Source organism: Nipponia nippon, unplaced genomic scaffold (assembly GCF_047370975.1).
Source record: "Nipponia nippon isolate SJK-2023a ecotype South Korea unplaced genomic scaffold, ASM4737097v1 scaffold_11, whole genome shotgun sequence".
Lineage (NCBI taxonomy): Eukaryota > Metazoa > Chordata > Aves > Pelecaniformes > Threskiornithidae > Nipponia > Nipponia nippon.
Genome location: NW_028262302.1, coordinates 8,564,892 through 8,585,189, shown reverse-complemented (window position 1 = coordinate 8,585,189; position 20,298 = coordinate 8,564,892). Strand labels below are relative to the sequence as shown.

Genomic DNA, 20,298 nt, shown 5'->3' with positions numbered 1-20,298 from the left:
ACATATTAGTGAGGATGAGCAAAGACTGTTTGGTCATCTACAGCATTCAGGTATAGCTATGGGTGAAATTGTTCCTTTTGTTTTAACAAATATGGATTTTCACACTGAAAAAATAATTTTATTCAGAAACATTTCCTCTCCTTTATTAGTGAAATTCTTCTTTTAATCTCAGCAGTAATTTTTCCTCCTCCCACCTCTGCAACTGTTGCATGCCCTACAAATCCTTTTCTCCATGCATCTCTCAAATCTTCTGCATGTTCCTCTCAACTAAAGCTTGTTAGTGAGTCACCTAAGGAAGCATCCTTCTAACCTCTCTGATTACAATATTTATAAAGTGGAGACAACAGTATTCATCCCTCTTACTAAAGGTCTGAAAAGCTTCTTTTTAATACCTGCAAAACATTTTTGAAGTCTGAGATAAACAATGTTACTGAAGTACTAACAGTACATTTCTGGTCAAACACGGTACCTGACATACAGGGCTGGGTGTTCTGTCAGATAAGACCAAGAAGATCCGGAACACTACCAAGCGCAGAAATAAAAATGGAAGTTGCAATGACTTACTTTAAAGACAGAATATATTTTCTAAGCAAAAGGAGGGTTCATCTCTGCTCTCTTTAAGAATACTAACGCGCAGAGTACAGATGCACCAACTGGGCTCAAAAAAGTAAGCTCAAGTCAGATGCTGCCTGATCTCAGAAAACCAACAGGCATTTCTCATGTATTCAAACCACGTAGAATAAAGTAGAGCATTGTAATGGGATACAGTAAAAAATGTAGATCATATGCACCTTATAAAAACAAGCTGTTGTACTCTACAGCTGAGCTCTGAAATGCACTGGCTAAAGTCTCTCCTCTATGTTAAACAATATAGAATTTTTTCCAGACTGTGATTTAAGGTCTAGCTAATTCTATATAGTGATTTTTTTTTCACATATAACTATACAAAATCAGCCCTAATCCTGCAAACTGCTAAATACTTTCTACTTTCATTAATCCCAGTGAAAACTGAAGGCACTCAACATCAGGCTGCCAGTTTTTCCAGCCATGTGGTTAATGGAATTAGCTATTATGCATGCACATGCATATATACAGGAATCTGTACACAATTTTTTGAATTTTTTGACAATAAAAGTATTTAATTTGCATCCGAATTCCAAACTGCTATGGAGATCCAAGTGCTGACTGCTTCCTTTTCCAAAAGAAAAATCAACATCCCGTTCATAAATGCTCTTGACAAAAGGTTTGGAAGAGAGTTATAAACAAGAGAGGAATGCAGTGAAAAAATTCTGCTGTTGGTATTTTAAGCCTATTATCAAATGTAGTCTCCCAGGACTTCTTTGTGCATACAAATTGTTTTTCATGCATGCAATGAATTTCCTAATTTAATGTTTCTGATCTGATGTTCAGTTCTGGCAAACTATCCTACATCTGAACCTTAAGAGCATGATTTGCTACTCACCTGCAGAAGTTTTACACTGATAATAATGCTTACATGCATTATTGCTAACTTACATTAGGATTAAGTGAGAGGTAGAGCATGTGCATCATTTCTTACAGTAGAATCGCAGAGACCTGAAATGTGACATGGAGGCCATCTCCTGGGGCCCAGTACAGGATATTACAAGCACTCTGTTTTCATACCTAAGTTATTTGCTAGAACTATCTTAAATCTGTCATCATATTATGCAACTGAATAATACTTATGTTTTTTTATACATACGCTTACACACACATATATATGTACTATGTATTACATACATATACGTATGTTTATACACACATATATGCATATATACGCATACATACATATATACATATATATTTCCCTTAATACCTATTTCCAGTACCTTTCCCAGTGCTCCAGTCAGAGACGCAGAGTTCAAATTTCTTGGATTTTATAAAAGGAAACTGCATTTGTCATCCCTTAATCCTCTGTTGCAGAGAATCTCTTTCCTCCACACCAGTTCCCTATGCTTATTAAGCTTTCCAACTATTTTCAGAACTCAGGCTGTGTATAAGCAGAGGCTTCATCATAATGAAGCAGAAAGATAACAGTGCCTCTCTACATGGCTTTGTCACTGCTACCCCTGAAATGATGTGTACAGTTCTATGCATTTCATTACCAGAAAAGAATAGCACAAGACAAAACAAAAGAGAAAACTGATAAAGAACTGCTGCTCAACAAGGAACAATGATCATTACTCTAAGCTGATGTCTGAAATCTTTAACTTCACTGTAGATAGCTCATTCGTCTTGTTTTGCATTTGCTGAAATCTCCCTTGAATAAGAAAATTAATGTAATATGACACACCGCAGTAAAAGCTGTCATTGCCTTAACATGACTGGATCCCCAGAAAAATGACCTCCTGGAGTGTGTATCTGACAGAAGGTTTAAGAAATCTGTAGGATCAAAATGCAACCTTTGTTTAAAAAGTGAAGGAGAGATTAACTGAGGTTTGAAAGTGAAAGAAGAATTAAGGGCCCAGTCCACAAAAGGATTAACTCTCTCTTGTCAGTGTATAAATCTAAAATTTAGATCTTTGAAGCAAGTGCTTAGCTGCACTAATATCCACAAAGCTCCTCTCAGCCACTGGAAAAATGATGGCAATACAACTATAAAAAGTTGTTGGAGCTATTGGACATTCACACATGCAGCCATCTCCAGGATACAACTGCTAAAATTAATTTTAAGTAAGCATGCTGTATATGTAGCTGGCATCAGAGACCACACCCCAATAAAATACATGAAACAGTATTGCATTTATAGGGATTTTAAGGCAAAAGTAGGTATCAATTCCAATTGATATTCCAAATATCATCATAAAGCTGGGCCTTCACAAAGCATCTATTTTAAAAGTGCTACAAATGGCTGTTACCTCATTTGGTCCTCAGATTTCTAATTAATTAGCTTTAATGAAAGCTAAGCAAATTTTTTATGGAAAAAGAAACAAAACTGCTCAAGTTCCTCAGGGTACTTTAAAGGTTTCTGTGTGAATATAGAGTTCTTACACAAGGAGCGCTAAGCCTGGCAGCTCTATAGAGTTTCTTAAACTATCTGAATTGGCAGCTCATGTTTGGACACCTGCCACCTACAAGACAGGCCAACAGAAAACTTGTAGCTTGTCACCAGGAAGGAAAGGTCATCTGGGAGGCAAAAAAACCAAAATCACCAGAAGAATAATGAATCTACTCGTTCAATAGTAAATGAAGTATAGATGACGGAGATTCATTTTTCCTATGCTATCACTTTGAGTTTGCTGTACCAGAGTTCACTATCCAAATGCTCATTCTTCAGCAGAGAACTGTGTAAATATCTTTTCAGAGGAGGTAAGACAGGGAACAAACTACTGCACCAGGTTTCCCTACTCTTCCCGTATGGAGGAAGAATTTCTACTAACAGAGTAAGCTAGACACACAAATGACTGCTTTCATCTTTAAACAATCCTGTTATTAGAATAGAGCTGCTCCAGGCACAACATTTGCAGTTTGTTTTACCATCTGTTTCTAAAAATATCGCCTTAGTGAAGGAGACTTTTTCCCCTCTTTCTCCAGAATTATTTTTTCTTTTCCTTTCCAAGGGAAAAGTGATAGATATGGAAAACAGCATATGTGGGAAAGATCACACAGCTTCAGGGATGGACTTTTACCATTGCTATTCAAAATATAATGAAAAGCTATGAACGAAACAACTGAAGATGCTGAAATATACTGGCCCAACTCCTTTGATAAATGTAATCAAAGGTTTTATTCTTCTAACACAATTGGTACAGAGCTAGTGACAGATGTTTCCTATGGGGAAAAGTACGGTATAATGTTCTGGAGAACTTAACGGGGGAGAAAGGAAGCTGAAAAACTGAAAAGGAGTAGTAAAAAACTCCCAAGTTAGTTAAAAGTGAAGGTTACTAGTCATATTTTCAGAAATTAAAAAAGGGACATGTAGTGAAATCCCCACACAATACTTATGACTACAAAATTTGTTTAGTTTGCTTTGTAACAAGATACTTTGTTAGAATGTGAACTTTTAATTTTTTTTTTTAAACCCCTCAATTTCAAAGTGAAAAGGCATTTTAAGACAAAAGTTGAAATTTGCATTTTAGGAGTCATAAAACATTTTCTTGTTTTGAATTTGACACAGACAGTTCAGAAGATACTAGATGGAGTCCCCACAGTACTTTACAAACACCAGATCTTCATTTTTTTATGAAAAAAGAACTAGGGTGTGACTATTTTCAACTATCTTTCTGGTCTCTGTATTCCCTTTGGGCTTATATGGCATGTTTAAGCATATGAAGTAAAGGGTTTCAGGCAAACCTGAAAACCTCTTGGTTATCTTATCAGAAAATAAGGCTCAAAATTCATTCATAATTTTATGCTCAATGCTCACTCACTCTACTGCTGTCTGGGGCATGTTGCAGCATCTTGTCCATGGGAAGGGTACCCATCAACCACTGGAATAAGGGCAGAGCTGGTAGTGTGTCCAATCTACTGTACAAAAAAGTACTTTTTTTTTTTTTCAGATACGTACATACTCCTGCTACACTGCCAAGTCCCTTGACTTTCTCCTCTGCTGTCAAACCCTCCTTAATCCTCCCCACAGCTCTCTGAGAGTCTCTAATTCCCTAGCAGTGATAAGTGATTCAGAACCTTGCCAAAGGCACCTCCCTGCTGCAAGTTCAGATGTGTGCTGGAGGTCCTCTGTTTCAGACTATGCCCAGATCTCAAACCCGAGTCACTCTTGCCTGCACTCACAAAACATCTTCCTCAAAATGCTGGGATGTACTAGCTGCTTTCAGAGTTATACAAAAGCCAAAAACTTGAATTAACACAACTTAACAGTAGTATGAGAAAGAGGATAAGGCAAGATTCAATCTATTTGTTCCACATTTGCTTGTAAAGCTCTTAAACAAGTTTATTCTACTCCTCTATTTCAGTTCCCCAAAATGCTCCTTTTAGCCAGAACTTAAACATGGCATTAACAGGTGTATAAATATGTGCACATGTATACACAGAGAGAGTGTGTGTGCACATGCTTTGCAATATATTAATGATCCATGTTTCAACACTAAAAGAATCAGCATACAGAAGAACCACAGATTGTAGGGGACATACAGATCTCCAGGCATTCCATAGAAAACTTGTTGCTTCATGGAGAAGAGTAAAAAGAAGAAATTAAAATTATACTTTGATACACTAGAAAATACCCTGAACTAATTACAGGGCTATTTTTGCTCTTTTTGTCTGTCAAATATAACATTTATGAAGCCCTCAAGATTTCAGTAGTGAAAATGAATAGTCCCTAAAACTAGTATCTAAAATCAGTCATACTCCTTTCAGTCCCAGGGAAAAAAAAGAATTACTGACATCCATTTAAAAATATATAAATAATTAAGATCAAAGTTGCTTTGCACTTCTGCTCTCCTGCAAAGACAGAACAACTTTTTCCCCCTTTTTGATGCCTCTGACATTTATTGTTCTCATACTGAGATGGAGTGAAACCAGTGAAGAGACAAAAGTGTTGGAATTTTCTTGTTGCTCTAAAAGAAGCTAATTTTGAGATTTTGTATGTTTGTCTGTAAAATAGTTGTAGTTCTTCTTGAATGCCAAAAGAGGAGCCAATGATCCTTATAACACCACCCCATGGGACCAAACAACTTCAGTTTTTATGAGATTCAGCAGTAGAAAAATGAATCCTTGAGAGTGGCTCTTTTTTAAGGATTAAATAATGTTATTTATTAGCGCAATGAAAATGCAGAATAAAATATGTTGTCAAATTAGTGGACATTTGAGATTTCAAATCAGTCTAATTATTTTTTTTTTGCTTCTATCCCTACTTTCAAAACTGGTATGATCTTTGTCTCCTGCTCCTCACACAGCATTTAAGGTATGTGTTAACACTTCATATCACTCAGGAACCAAGATTCCCAGCTGCTAACAGTTGGAATAAAGCACTAATTTCTAGCTCTTGTGATTAATAAATTGGAACTGAAATGGAAAGGCAGAATGAAGGCAAGGTGATAACCCCTTTGACATGATTATAAGCTTTGGTATCTTATGATCTACTTGGGCTCAAAATGGAAGTAGAATGCTGCTCTACCAAGGTATCATTCCAGGTGTTGTAGTTCATGTGAACATCAGTACCTTTAGGCTTCTAATACATAAGGCACCTTCAGGTCTAGGCATGATGACCAAAAGAAACATATAGTAAAACCCTTTAGGAGCAAAAGTGTCTCTCTGTCCCTAGTATCTATAAACACTCAAAATATTTTCTCTCTAAAAGATATTCTATATCTTCCGGATATGAGATAGTTTATTCTTGTTTAAAGCTAACTAATCAGTTGCTATAGACATGTAAGGGTCTAATATACATACATTTGCCTTTGATGCAAAATCTGTTCCTGAGTCATGTGCTAGCTCTTCTCTTCCACTGCATGTGTCATTGGCTATTTTTTCTTTCTTTCCCATATATTTTATGAAGCTGAAAATCAAAGCTAACAGGGACAAAAAGCAAGTCCCAGCAGGTTGAAAATATCATATCTTAGTATTTTAGACATGTGTCAGCTTGATAACATAGGCACAGCACTAGAGAGATTGCCAGAATGTGACAGTGCACATGGCTTTGAGTTTAGAGAACACGCTTTAAAAAAAGACTGGAAGGCAGCAAGGGCAAGGTAGCCAGACTGTGGGTCTAATCCTGATATCCTCCTGATCTTAAATGCAAAACCAGGGAAACTTACACCAGCTAAGTCAGGCTGGAGAAACTGAAGTTTTTGAAGCAAAATTCTGATCAGGATGCAAGTTCAAGTGATGGAAGTGTTGATATAAAAGATCTACATATTGTAGTCCACTCATGTCATTAATTCATGTAACCTAATCATGGTTCATTCCACTGCATGTGTTAACTCTAGAGGATAAAGTGATATTTAATAAAAATGATGCCATGCCAATGTTCTCTGACATGAAAATATTTGGCTTTTGTGTCCTTCATTTGCTTCCATGTGCATTAACAGATTAGGAGTTGTACCTACTTCGTAAAAATATACAATAACGTTACTTGCCACAGCAAGTGAAGATAGCACTTAGTGCTAAAACCTTAACAGTGACATTGTTTGTACATTTTTGGTAGCAGTACAGTACCATTTTGGCGTATTGCACAGCAATTTGCACCTGAATATCAAAGTCCATTAAAATATTAATGAAATCTCCTTCTTTCCCTTCATCTCTCCCTCATCTAGCTAAGAAGTATTTCGTTTACCCTGCCTTACAGGTAGGCAAATGAGCAATATAGAATGCACAGTCACAGAAGGAACCAACAGCAGAGCTGGAAGCGGCACACCAGAGTTCAGGCTTTTTATCCTTTGCTTTAACAACTCAACCCTCAGCTCTCTCCCTTGCTCAGTGACAAATGTCACGAGAGCCGAAGCCAGCAGCCTGCCATGAGACAGAAAACACCAGGACGAACTAACTATTTCAAGTGTCAGAAATCCATATATACACTTAGTGGGGTAAAATGGAGCACAACGGGACCTTCCACGGCATCTCGTGTCCTTGAGTGAGCCTCTTGCTCCCTGCAGCAGAGGGCTAGTCGCAGGCATCACAGAGACTACATAAGGTGAACAAAAGCAACCATTCAGCAGGACACAGCAGCTCTGCCACAGCCTGGAGGTTACTGTCCTGACGACTGGACACTTGATTTACTCATCACAGTACTCCAATATGAAGGTTACCCTGAACTTCATGATGCAGGGGGCTAAAACTCTGATTGTTCTGCTCCAGTAACACCTGCCACTTGAGCTAAAAAGATTTTTTCTTTTGCTGTTACTCTCATAACAGGACTGTTCTGGTCTATCTGGCAGAGGGCAGTATTACACAAAACCATGAGCTTGTTGATTATATTATAATTTTATAAGCAGTTGCTTTATTAAGGCAATTCCCAAGAAAAAGCTTTAGATCTGATAGGAATTAATAGTTGTGAAAAACACATAGAGATCTAAAATCTAAACCGAGAATGCTTTAAATATTGATTTGGTTTTGCTATAATTGATAGCACCCAGTAATGTTTGTCAGATCACACATGAATTAAGAAAACTGAACTGAGCATAAGATCATTGGTTCTTATTGGTGAAAGAAAAGCTATCTTCTTTTTATCCCTCTGCAAGTACAGGAACCATATCTTGGATAAGTTAAAGTAAATAATTAAATGAAATAATTCCATATTGGAGATCTGAACATATCCCATCACTTCCCTCTTCTGGTAACTCTTTGCTTAAACAGGTAAGCCTTATATTGTGCTCTTCTGAGAAAAGTTCACAGATTTCAGCATCTCAGCTTCCCTGCAGAGCAAGTTAATTCCTGCAAAACAACTGGGATTCTAGCTAGGCTAAAGGTATGTGTAAGCATACTTTTTGTGATGTCCTGAACATTATCTGCAAGGAAACGGGCTGCCTCTTCCTCCACTAACTTGAGTTAATCCACTGATGCCAGCTGATGTATCCTAATGCACCGAGGCCTTCAGTGCCACTAACATAGCTAGTTTATTCAGTGGGAACAGAATTAAGGATACTGGGGAATGCACCACTGTACAAGCCAAAGGATGTTTTTTTCTAAATAGTGTTTCAAGTCTAAGAAGACACCTGAGAACTCTGACTGTTTTCTTCTGCCTTATGCATTATTGCATTTATGATGCATATGGCAGAAGACACTCCAGATGCATTTCCAAAATTGCATTCAAGTTATACAAGTAAACATCAGCAAGAGTTTTTACTAGTATCAGTAAAGAATAAACATCACATAGTGACACACAGAAGATTGACCTCATAGAGGGAAGATGTGCTGTTCTTAAAATCTTAAATACATCCTACATTTTTGTCTAACTACAAATGAACTGTGAACTGTGGATTTTAGAAATACATTCACATAGATATCATTTCAGTTGCACGTGCACAGTGATATTCCCTTCCCAAGACTGCCTTTTATAAAAGCGCCTATGTACTTTCCATTTAACATACAGCCTAAACCCTGCATAGTGTTTCCTGGTGCCTACAGCACAGATAACAGGAGTTCTTGCTCTAAGACGTCAGCATGCACATACAAATCCCCTAAAAAGCAGTATAAGAAGTCACTTTAGCATTATGCCAGTAAACCATTTCTAGGAGTGAAATGATAACAGAGTTTGAAAACTTTCCAGCTGCAAACTTTGTCTTTCTTAAGAAGCTGCACAGACACCTTGTGACTTCCAGCCTGAAGCCTCGAGGTGACACTCAGAATGTCATTCAAAGCTTGGTGCCCCTTTGTGGACCCCCCTCGGGCAAGTGGGCAGGGAAGGTGGGGAAAGGAAGGGGAAGAGGGATGACAGAGCAGTGGGGAGCTGGACACCAGCTTACGAACAGAGAACAGAATCACATAACAACACTGGACCAATGGACTCCAAGACACACTGACAAGACAGATGGACACAGACAAGACGTAAGATTGCTACTGAGAAATAAAAACGAGCAAAAAAACCCATAAAATAAAGTAGATATATAACGCTGAGGCTGCCAGAAGCAGCCGATGGTACTGGCATAACTCTTCCAAAAAGAAGTAGTACAACTAAAAATTAAAATTGAAACAATATCCCCCCAAATAATACACTACGGACTTGCTCGGTTAGCCTGAATGCGTAGCTCTGATGAAACACAAGATGGCGTCATCACAGCTCATGCACTGGTTAATGAAGGCCATGGTTAGTTAAATCAGCTAAACTACAGCATGCCACAAAAATGATCTTGCACTGACCCAGAAATAAAAGATGCGACAGATACTCTGCATTGCAATAAAATTCTTTTTATGCCATCTGCTGTTTGTAGGGCTTTCTTTGTTGGAAGAATTGTTCCTGGGAGAATGCAGGGGTAAAGGGGAGTCTTTTTTTCCTTCTGGGTGTTTTTTCTCTGAACTCAATTAAAAAAAGGGGAAAAGGGAAAAGACAGGATAGAGACTTTGCAGAATTTTAAAAAAGGTAGGGAGAAGAGAAAATAAAAAGAAAGGAGGGATAAGAATCTTCATTCTTTTGTACACAACTTTCTTGGGATGTCTGAAAATGTGGGTTTCTTAAGGATGGCAAGAAAAGATTTTGTTGCCTTTATTGGTTTGCAGATCTATATCTCTTTCTTGAGATGATTAAACCATTATTTTGTTGGAAGAACTCCAAAAATATAAATTGAAAAGTACAGCAATGATTTTAAAAATTAAAAAATAGCGGTATGGCACCATTACGAGCCAAAAAAAAAAAAAGGGAAAGAAATATAAAAGAAACTAAAATATCAATCACCAAAAATTCATGCGGCACAAGATGAGGTGAAACGACAGAAAATGTTCTTCAAATATATACAATGTATATATCTATCTATATATACACAGAGTATGTGTGTATATATCGATGGATATACCTGTATAATTTTTTTATTCTCCCTGCCCCACCCTACCCCAAGGCTAATTGGTAGATGAAACTATCAATTAAAAGTAAACAAATAAATAAAAGGAAGAAAGAAAAAACTGTAACAAAAAAGAAATTAACGTGCTTTGTTCACCAAGAAATAACAATATCATGCATCTGTCCACGCCAGCGGATGCCAGGGTTAGATGAAGGCATGAATTTCTGTGTAAACATGTGATTGGATGATAGGGGCTACTGCTGATATTGGTCATTTATTACTTTAGCATATACACATATAGTTATAGATATATATGCACACTGTATATATAGCACATATATAGATAAAATATCCTCATGGGTGGTGCCTTTGGAGCTTACATAGGAAAAAAGACCAATATGCTGAAAAACAAACTCAGTATAAATTCCTAATAAGAAAAAACAAACAAAAATTCCTGTAAGTCATCTGCATGATTGATTAGTAAAACTTGTTCATTTGGTTTTGTTTTGGCCATAAGACTGTAGCTAGGAAATTCCAGCAAACAAGTGATGCCATACCCTGGGAAGTGCCGTGGATGAATCCCCCTCCTTCGGGTCTGTATGGTATTCAGCCTGTGAGATGAGAAGCCTACTTCTCTGCATACTCTGAGGCATGCGCCCAACTTTAAAGGCCATTTCTTGTTTACAGCATGAGAAATGGAGCAGAACTTCTGCTTGACAGAGGGAGAAACTGGGGGTAACTGGGCACTGGATTTGTGAGGGATGTTTCTCTGAGGAGAGCAATGAAAATTCTGTGGGTGCTTCAAGAAGGCTGATGTAGTTCATGGAGGACAAGAGCCAAATCAGCACTTTGCTTGGTTTCTTCAGTCAAGATTTCTTCACTTCCAGCATCCTGCTTTTTGTACTGTGCTGGCTGCTTGTAGACTCTTGGAAGAGAGATTCTGCTTGTTTTCTGCAAATAAATCTCTGGGTCTCCAGCTTACATGGCTGGAAGCTGGATTGTCTTAGCCCATAAATCAGGAGCCTGAAGTGGATGGGTACAGGCCAGTAAGTTATAGATACAGGCACCATACCTGTAGGATATGTGTCTCCTGTGTATGGGTATATGCTACAAAACACTGTGTAACTTCCAGTACAAAGAACTGTAGATTTTGGCATCTGTATTGCTGTCTCCAGTCCCTCATGGGAAAGGCTTACCAGTCTGATCAGACAATGCCAGCCTTATCGTACATGAAGCCTTTTGGGAAACACAGAATAAACTTCTCTGGAAAAATATCACCTAGGAAATTGTTGGGCCAATAGGAAGGAAAAGCTGGCAACTGCACCAGGGAAGAAACATGGGCTGTGTCAAGCCAGAGATCACAGAATCACAGAATGGTTGGAGTTGGAAGGCACCTCTGGAAATCATCTAGTCCAACCCCCCCTGCTAAAGCAGGTTCACCTAGAGCACAGGATGGTGTCCAGGTGGGCTTTGAATATCTCCAGAGAAGGAGACTCTAAAACCTCTCTAGGCAGCCCGTTCCAGTGCTCTGTCACCCTCAAAGTAAAGAAGTTTTTCCTCATATTCAGATGGAACTTCCTGTGTTTCAGTTTGTGCCCTTGCCCCTTATCCTGTCGCTGGGCACCACTGGAAAGAGTCTGGCCCCATCTTCCTGACACCTGCCCTTAAGATATTTGTAAGCATTAATAAGATCCCCTCTCAGTCTCCTCTTCTCCAGGCTAAACAGACTGATCTCTCTCAGCCTTTCCCCATAAGAGAGATGCTCCAGTCCTCTAATCATCTTCGTAGACCTCTGCTGGACTCTATCCAGTAGTTCCTTGTCTTTCTTGAATTGGGGAGCCCAGAACTGGACACAGTACTCCTGATGCGGCATCACCAGGGCAGAGTAGATGAGGAGGATAGGATTAAGAGAGCTAGGATTAAGCCCTACAGACCATTTTGAGAGGTTGCATTATGGGCTTCAGGCTAACTGGTGCGTGTTTGGGTCTTACTGTTTTGACTAGTGCAATAAGCAGCTTGGGCTATGATCCCAGTCAGCTGCCCAGCCACCAGCATCCAGCCTGCCAGGTGCCAGAGCACTGCACTAATGGACATGTTTAATGGGAACAAGGGCAATGGTATGAGGAGACAGCAGCAACTGCTGTCAGGAAAGCATAACTAGAATCCTCAAGGCTTTGACGTCTCAATAAGATCAGATTGTAGAGGTGCCCCTCATTTGACTGGAAAGAGATAAATGCTATTTTTCTTCATGATGGCCCAGTGTTTCCTAGTTAGGAGTAAAGATATTTCCTTTACAAATCTTTCATTCTCTGAGAGCAGCTGAGTGACCAAAACACCACCACAGAGCTGTGTTCAAAAGCACAGACTCAGGACCCTGGCTTCAGCTTTGAGGAACTTGAATATTTGAGTCTCAGATATCCCTGGAACAGGCCAGAAGAAAGTCCTGTACTCATACCAGAGAAAAGCATCATGTTTGTGGCACAGAAACCAGAAGGTTTTTGAACATGTAATGGGACAACTGACATTGCCACCTTGATAAGAGAGGGACTGCTCTTGACTGTAAATAAATGTTTCTTCAGAGCAGATGAACAGTTTTTGCCTACTGTATCATGTAAGCCATTCTGGGAGATCTAGAGATCTAAGGGTATCTAGGCTTGCCTGCAATAAGATGAACAGCAAGTATTTTTTATCCCTGAACCTGCAATGGATTCTTTTTCATTATATAAAATACAGATGGGTTTTGGATTCACAGCTGTCATTGCCACCACTTGTTAGAATAATTCCTTATGCATACGTATGTGTCTATGGGGGATCCCTGCAGGCTACCTCAGTCAGAACAGGTCCTGTGACAGCTCCTGGCTTCTAAACAAGGGGATCTACAGAAATCCCAACAGAAATCAGTTTTGGAAGCAGGGCACAGAGTGGTAGCCAGCCTGCTACAGTGAGTGTCTCAAGCTAGCCAGGAAAATCCTGAGGGGAGGGGAGTGAGGAAATTACCTTTACACCATCTTCTTTTAAAGAGATGCTAGTATCCAGATGGAGATCGTATGCTTACTGAGATTCAGGTCTTGGATTCAACAGACAATCAGAGTTAAGTGGCAATAAGACATTGCAAATGGTTCTCATATGATATTTAGCCTCAAAGAGGGCATGATTTTGTGTCTGTTGAACTATCTTTGAGTACACCAAAACCAAAGTCTTCAAAAGGACTCTGTAGCGTACTGCCTTGGATCCAGGACCAAGACCAAAGTAATATATTTAGATCTTGGGATTTGATTCTGACCCATATGAAATCTAAAAGCTTTTGATTTGCTGGGCAACATTCTCTGCTGCCCTTGTCTTGGTTATTGCACAGCAGGTTCATAGTGATGTATATCATATCTCACAGCTGCAGCAGTGAATTCAGTAACCTTTGCATTACTGGACCGTGGCACTGAGGGTGATGGAAGGCCAAGTCCTGGTGTTTGGCAGAAACTCAAGAGCTTTAAAAGCTACACATTATCAGAGCAACAAAAAAGAGCCGGTGCTGGCTTAGGTCATTTAATTTTCAATTTGCTGCAAAAGGGATCAGGCAAGCCAGAAGGCAGTGTAAAATACACTGACCTGTCAACAGAACAGGATGAAGCAACTTCAAATGGGTCCAATTAAAAAAAATAAATTAAATTTTAAAAAAATCCAAACCCACACACTAGAAAATACAAGCAAGATAATCCAGATCTTTTCTTTTCACAATGTATACATTTAAGTACCAGATCTTGGCATATGGCCAGAATCCTGACTTGGCTGTTGAAGTGTAAAGGCCAACATATCTGCTCAGCCAAGCCAGCACCATTGGATTTTGATAACCCAGCTCAGATTGCTGTAGTGCTCCAGAGCGGTATGAGCTGCGTGAGTGCTTTGATACTGGCTGTATTGCAGCCACCGTTCTACCTTCCCTGGATGCACTGGGAATGGAGACAATAAGATATACAAAGAAACCTAAATGAGGATCACCATAAACCTGTTACTTTTCCTTCTTATTATGATGGAATGAGCTAAGTTTATGCTTTTGGAGGCAAAAAGAACCTGCATATCCCTCCTTCTGGCAACTTTGTACACCAGTGCCTCTGACAGCAGGAAAACTTAAAATCTGGAAGTGTAAATTTCATCAGCAAGGACCATCTGGGAGACTTTTTTACATATTATCAGGCTAACTTTTATTCTCAATGCCACAGTAATTCCCAAGAAAAGATTCAGATTTCAGTGGCTGATGTGCTACCATCCTATGGAGGAGGAGTAGGGTACGATAAAAGGGTGAAATTTTCAAGAATGTCTAGTAGTTTAGGAGAGTACCTTCAGCAGGTTTTCAGCATAACATATTATTTTAAACAGCAGATATTCAAATGTCTGTAGGCACATATAGCTGCCAACTGTAATGCTTAGCAGGATTTTCAAAGGCAAGTCATTTTTATAAATCCAGTTTGTACCTGTTTGTAGCATTAGATTTCTAACTGTGTCAGGGGAGAGGTATTTTTAGTCTGAAAATGTTGCTCTGAAGCACTCTGAAATTTCATGCTAACCATCCTGTTTTACCAAATTTCTCCTCAAACTTTGATTTTTCCACTGGCAGCACAACTGAAAACATTGCTATTTCAACTTCTAGCCATTGAAGTAATTGTGATTTCTGCGCTGAAACATAAATGACAATAATGCACAAGAGGAGGAGTCTGATAAAGATCTTGTTTTCTCCTTTAATTGAAATACTTGGCAATCGGAATAAAAAAAATGAAGTCTTGAAATGTTAGTGAAGCTTTAATGAAATGATTCCTATCCATTCACTTGCGTATCAGTTGTGGTACATTAGTCCTTTTAGCATGGTCCTATTAATCTCATGCCTCACTTTTATGATAATCACCACGCTGGCATTTCATTAGTACCTTTATTTAAAATCCCAATACCCACACTGTTTATGCTTCACAATCTAGTATTATTTGGACTGCTTTTCTGCCAGGTGCAGAGTTGAAAAACTCATAGAGATCTGTGAAAAATGAGATGGGAGTAGGCTGAGCTCTCTGTTAGCATCAGTCATTGTGTCACTGCCTTCCCTGCCATCACAGGGAAGTCAAGAGTACAGGTGGAAGTTCCCAGCTACAAGGCAATGCCAATCTCAGATTACTCCAGGACCAAGTTCTACCAAAAAATGCAGGTACAGCATGATGAATTGAAGAGAAATATGAAAGCACTAGCCTTGGGTGAATTTTAATGTTATTGCTGTATTAATCAAATGGCTTCAGGAAACTAGAAACAGAACATCCATAATGCTTTCTTAGGATTTTTTTAAAGAAAAAAAAACATCATCCCAAATAAAACAAATCAAAACCAAACAAAACAAAGCAAAACAAACAAAAAAAAACCCTAAACTATTTATATGTTTCACTTTTAAGGACAAAAAATTCTAACCAAACTCCCTCTTTTTCTTTTAAATGTACACAGAAATTCGATGATGTCTGTTCTCTATTATAGAAATGCTTAACTCATGGCAAGCCTCAAAAAGAAGACTTGAAAAAGCCTCTAAGAAATAAAATAGACTGCAGTTGCCTGCTGGATATCACATCATATATCTCACCAGAAACAAAAGCCATCAATTTTATCAAAATGTATCTGAAAGGGAGAAGTTGAGTCAGTTCCACATGTCCAGTCCTTCTGACTCTTTAATGGATACATTTTGAAGCATCACTGCAGATAACAGGGCAAGAATTACTACTAATTTTGTTACGTTAGAACTATATTTTGGTGTGTTCCTCAATTTCTTTGGGCTCACAGGAAACAAAATTAGTATAAATACATTACCATGTTACCTGTATTCAAAATCCCATGGACAAATATATCCTTTTACAGTCCATCTTCAGAGCAATTAACAAAGATTAAACAATGCTAATAACCCATTATTGCTTCACTTTTGTTCTCTTCTGTTTTTCAAACATTCACCCTCCCCACTTCATAAATCTTTATTTGCTACATGCCACATTGATATTTTTGCTTTCTCACTGTGTCAGTGAAGTAACTGCTACAAACGTGAACTATAAATTAGCTGGGATCACTTTCAGGAAGTTTGGCTTGCCATGGAAACAACTTTATATTAACCTAATAGTCACTACAGATGTGCATTTTGCTGTCGCCAAGTCCATGGGATCTGATGCTTGGCTGTATAATTTTTATTTTATATACAGTGTATATATACATAAGTGTATATATATATACACACATATACACACATATGTATACATATATAATTATATATGTATACATTCACACACATATAAATATATGTATGCATTGTTTTTTGCAAATGAAATCAGAAAGCAAGCAAAACAAGACTGACCTGACTTACCTGTACTGGGCTCACAGTCAATGAAATCTTCATCATCACTGGAACATTCAGCTGACGAAACGATGTCATCTGTTGTCTGTCATGTGAAGGAAAGGAATGAAGGAAAAAGAACAGAGGGAAAAAAAATATAAGATACTTGCAAGTCAAGAGGCTGCTACAGAGGCAGCTAAGTAGCCTAGAAAAAAAAATGTTTCAAAATTTTAACTTTTAAAATATTTAACTTGTAGCAAGCATTCCAGATATGCCTGTGTAAATGTGCCCTCCATGGAGCTGGAGTCCCCTGTTGGAGGAACAGTGCTTATCCTATGCTGTTGAATACTTCAGGTGTGCACAGGTGTGGTGTGCCTGCCAGGCTGTTTAGGTTAGCAGGTGGATTGCACTGTGCTTGTGAACACTATAAGTACAGTGGGCTACGACACCTTCTTGGCTGGCAACCATCCTCTGACAGCCGAAGTGGATGTGTCCAGTTGGAAAAAGCTGGGCTCCTTGATAAATACCAATACCGTGCAGGGCCAGCCAGAAGGCACCTACTGAGAGACTTACCATATGAAGCATGTTCAGGCTGAACATGCTTTCTGCAAAGAAAAATGTACAAGATAGACTCAGACAATATGTATCACCCAGGCAGCTAGTAAATATCTGTGCAATGCATTTGTTGCATGATGAACTACTGCTCCGCGTCAGGTATGCCCAACATGCAATCTCACCTGCTTGCTTGCCAAGTGAACAGGGATGTGGCTGTGACTGGGCTGACAGGCTAGAAAGTCTGGTTCTGAAAGGCTTAAATCAAACTGTGACTGTTCATGGCCCTTACAGGTTTCAGCACATTCCTTTGCATTTCCAGCTGGTGATATTTTCTTTCTTTTTTTTTTTTTTGCTGCTGGTCTAATTAATGAGCAGCATGTACTGCAGCATGTTAGAGAGAAGTGTACTGGTGTCTCTTCCCAGCAGCATCTCCTGCCTGTAATTGCTGCAATTAGTTGAATTAGTAATGCAGACCATTAGGGAGAGTCTGTGACAGCCTCGGGACGCAGGTTGTAACGTTCCTGCACACAATACAAAATTACCCCAGCTCAGCAGCATCGGCTAAAACCATGCTTTCTGCTGAAATTGTCTCCCTTGACAACTTTTCCTTGCAGAGTGCTGCAGATCCCAGCAGTAAGATCAGTGGGATGACTCCTGAAACAAACCAACTAAAATGTTCCTCACCAGGCAGGAAGCACTGCTGAAATCTCAGCTCCTCAGGAGCAGGGCAGCTGTACTTCAGTACACTGTGCTTTAGTACTCCAGGTAATATTCCTGGGAGTCTCACATCATGACAAGCCTTCCAAATCCTTATTCCTGAAAAAGACTCTCCAGCTTTAAATAAGGTCTCCTTTACATTCCTATGTCTGCTATGGCTTTCTCCAACATGCTTCATGTTCTCTCTTTGTATAAGTGTTCTGAGGTCCCAGCCTTTTCTTTAGCCTCTTGTGGTCCTAGCACTAGGACCACCACTAGCACTGTCCCCTGCCAGAAGGTCTGTACTCCCCCCCTCTCTGTTTGTATTTGAGCTAAGGAAAAAAACAGAACTGAGCAGTCAGTCAGAAAGATCAGACTGAACCTGACATTCCTTCACTCTTCATTTCAGTGGCTTAGAGTGAGCCAAGAAAGAAAAAAAGGATTGGTCGACTGTAAATAAAAATTCTAAAAATAGAGTATCTGTAAAAAAACAGCCAGGAAATAAGGGAATCCCTATTGTATGTATTACTCGGTTTTACCTCAGTGGGGAGGCAAGATTAAAAAGAACTGGTGGTAACATGTACAAAGCATTTTCCCGCCTTAGGGGCTAAGGTCATTTTTTTAGCATCTGCTTTCAGTCATAGAAAACAGAAGAACACTGTTGAAATCCTGGTGACTTCTCTCTTAAAACAAAATGGCTTTAAAAGTTTGTCTGTTTAGTGAGAGGTCAAGAAAGGAAGAATGCACAAGATGTAAATTTACTTTCTACAGTTATTCTGGTCCTTGTCACATATATTTTATAAAGCATTTTTTATCCCAAAGGACACCAAATCACTTTATAACTTATACAAACAGTGATCACATCCTCCAACAGTGAAATGCAGCTGTCGCTGGGTAGAAAGACATTAGTTTTTAATTGCACCACTGTAAAGTAATTTAGCACAATAAGTCAACAAAACCATACTACAAGAAATTTTTTTAAGTAGGTGAAATGTAGCTAGTGAAACTGGAGATTTATATCACAGTTGTCTAAAGCACTTGTAAAAGAGTGCTAAGGATAGTACTGTGAATAAAGAATAAATTATCCATCGCTACTAGAAGACCTTGCTCAGACAGTGCTAAGACCCTGGCAATTGGTTTTGATTTCCAGGTTGAATTTCGAGCACGTGGATTTTGCTCTTAGTTGAAGATCTGACAATTCACATGTGGGTCTCATAGAATAGTGATGATTTGCTTCCAGTAGGAAATAAACATAAAAATTATAACAATGTGTGGTTGTCACTTATCAACTGGTATACCTATCCACTTACTCACTTACTTGCTCATATCTAAGGGCTTCATGCAACATTAACTCGGAATCAGATCCAATTGAATTGACAATGTGATTCAGTACTTGTAAAGAATAAGGAGTTCCGTTATAAGTCTTTTTTTTCCTCTTGTTTATTAGGGGCATCATATGAAACCGGAAGGGTAGCATGCCCAGAAAAAAAAACGGGTGATATTTCTTTACACAACGTTTTTTTGGTTTGTGGTTGTTTTTTTTTTTTTTTTTTAAACTGGGGAATTCCTTGCAACAGGATACTGGTAGGTAATAAAGGTTTAGATGCATTTTGGAAGTGATCAGCCAAATTAAAGGTAAAAACATCCATCCAGAGCTATTAAATACCCCATACCTAGCTTGGGAAGTCCCTGTGCCACAGACACTCAAGACCAAAGAAGTACCACTATTTGCATTGTCCTGCTCAGGACTCTCTTCCCGAGGCTCCATGCATGGCCAGGGCCAGCAGCAGGGTGCTGGGCGAGGTGAGCCTCTGTGGCCTCCCAACCACATTTATGCTGCGCTCTTAGATATGTGTTCTAGATTTTCTTCTATAAAGTCCTTATGCAGCTTGTGTTGGTTCTGAAGGGAGAAGGGCATAGTCAGCTGGACTCAGACAAAATGCAAATGCGTGATGTGCAATACTCACCAGCTCTGACCTGTATCTGCACTTCTTCATGACTGGTTCCACACTTGATTCTATCAATTAGTCTCTGTCTTTTTCTCCCCATCTCCACTGCATGCTATTTGCCCTGATATTCCAGTTTTTCTTGCTCTGTGATTGCTGTTTGTCCCATGCTGCTGATTTTGTATGTGTAAAAATGAGGGTTAGAAAAACAGAAAAACCTCCAGAAGTGGTGTTAGACTTAAGTCAAGGTCATTAACGGGATCTCTAGAAACCACAGAAAAGATAAGTACACTAATCTGTCTTGCCATTTCCTATCTTGTATTTTTAATCTCAGTACTTTTCATCACAA

The 20,298-nt window shown here is 38.9% G+C and overlaps 1 protein-coding gene across 13 annotated transcripts in view; it reads right to left on the bottom strand.

Annotated features, from left to right (window-relative positions):
* Positions 1 to 20,298, bottom strand: part of NRXN3 (neurexin 3) — a 1,031,986-nt gene that overhangs the window by 21,484 nt on the left and 990,204 nt on the right. For 7 of the 13 annotated variants that reach the window (XM_087747424.1, XM_087747429.1, XM_087747432.1 and 4 more), the window contains one exon: positions 16,783 to 16,858. In XM_087747424.1, the coding sequence (XP_087603550.1) occupies positions 16,783 to 16,858 (76 nt within the window). Of the gene's footprint in view, positions 1 to 16,773; positions 16,859 to 20,298 lie in introns of all 13 variants that reach the window. The other 6 variants (XM_087747422.1, XM_087747427.1, XM_087747426.1 and 3 more) reach the window with 1 other exon arrangement.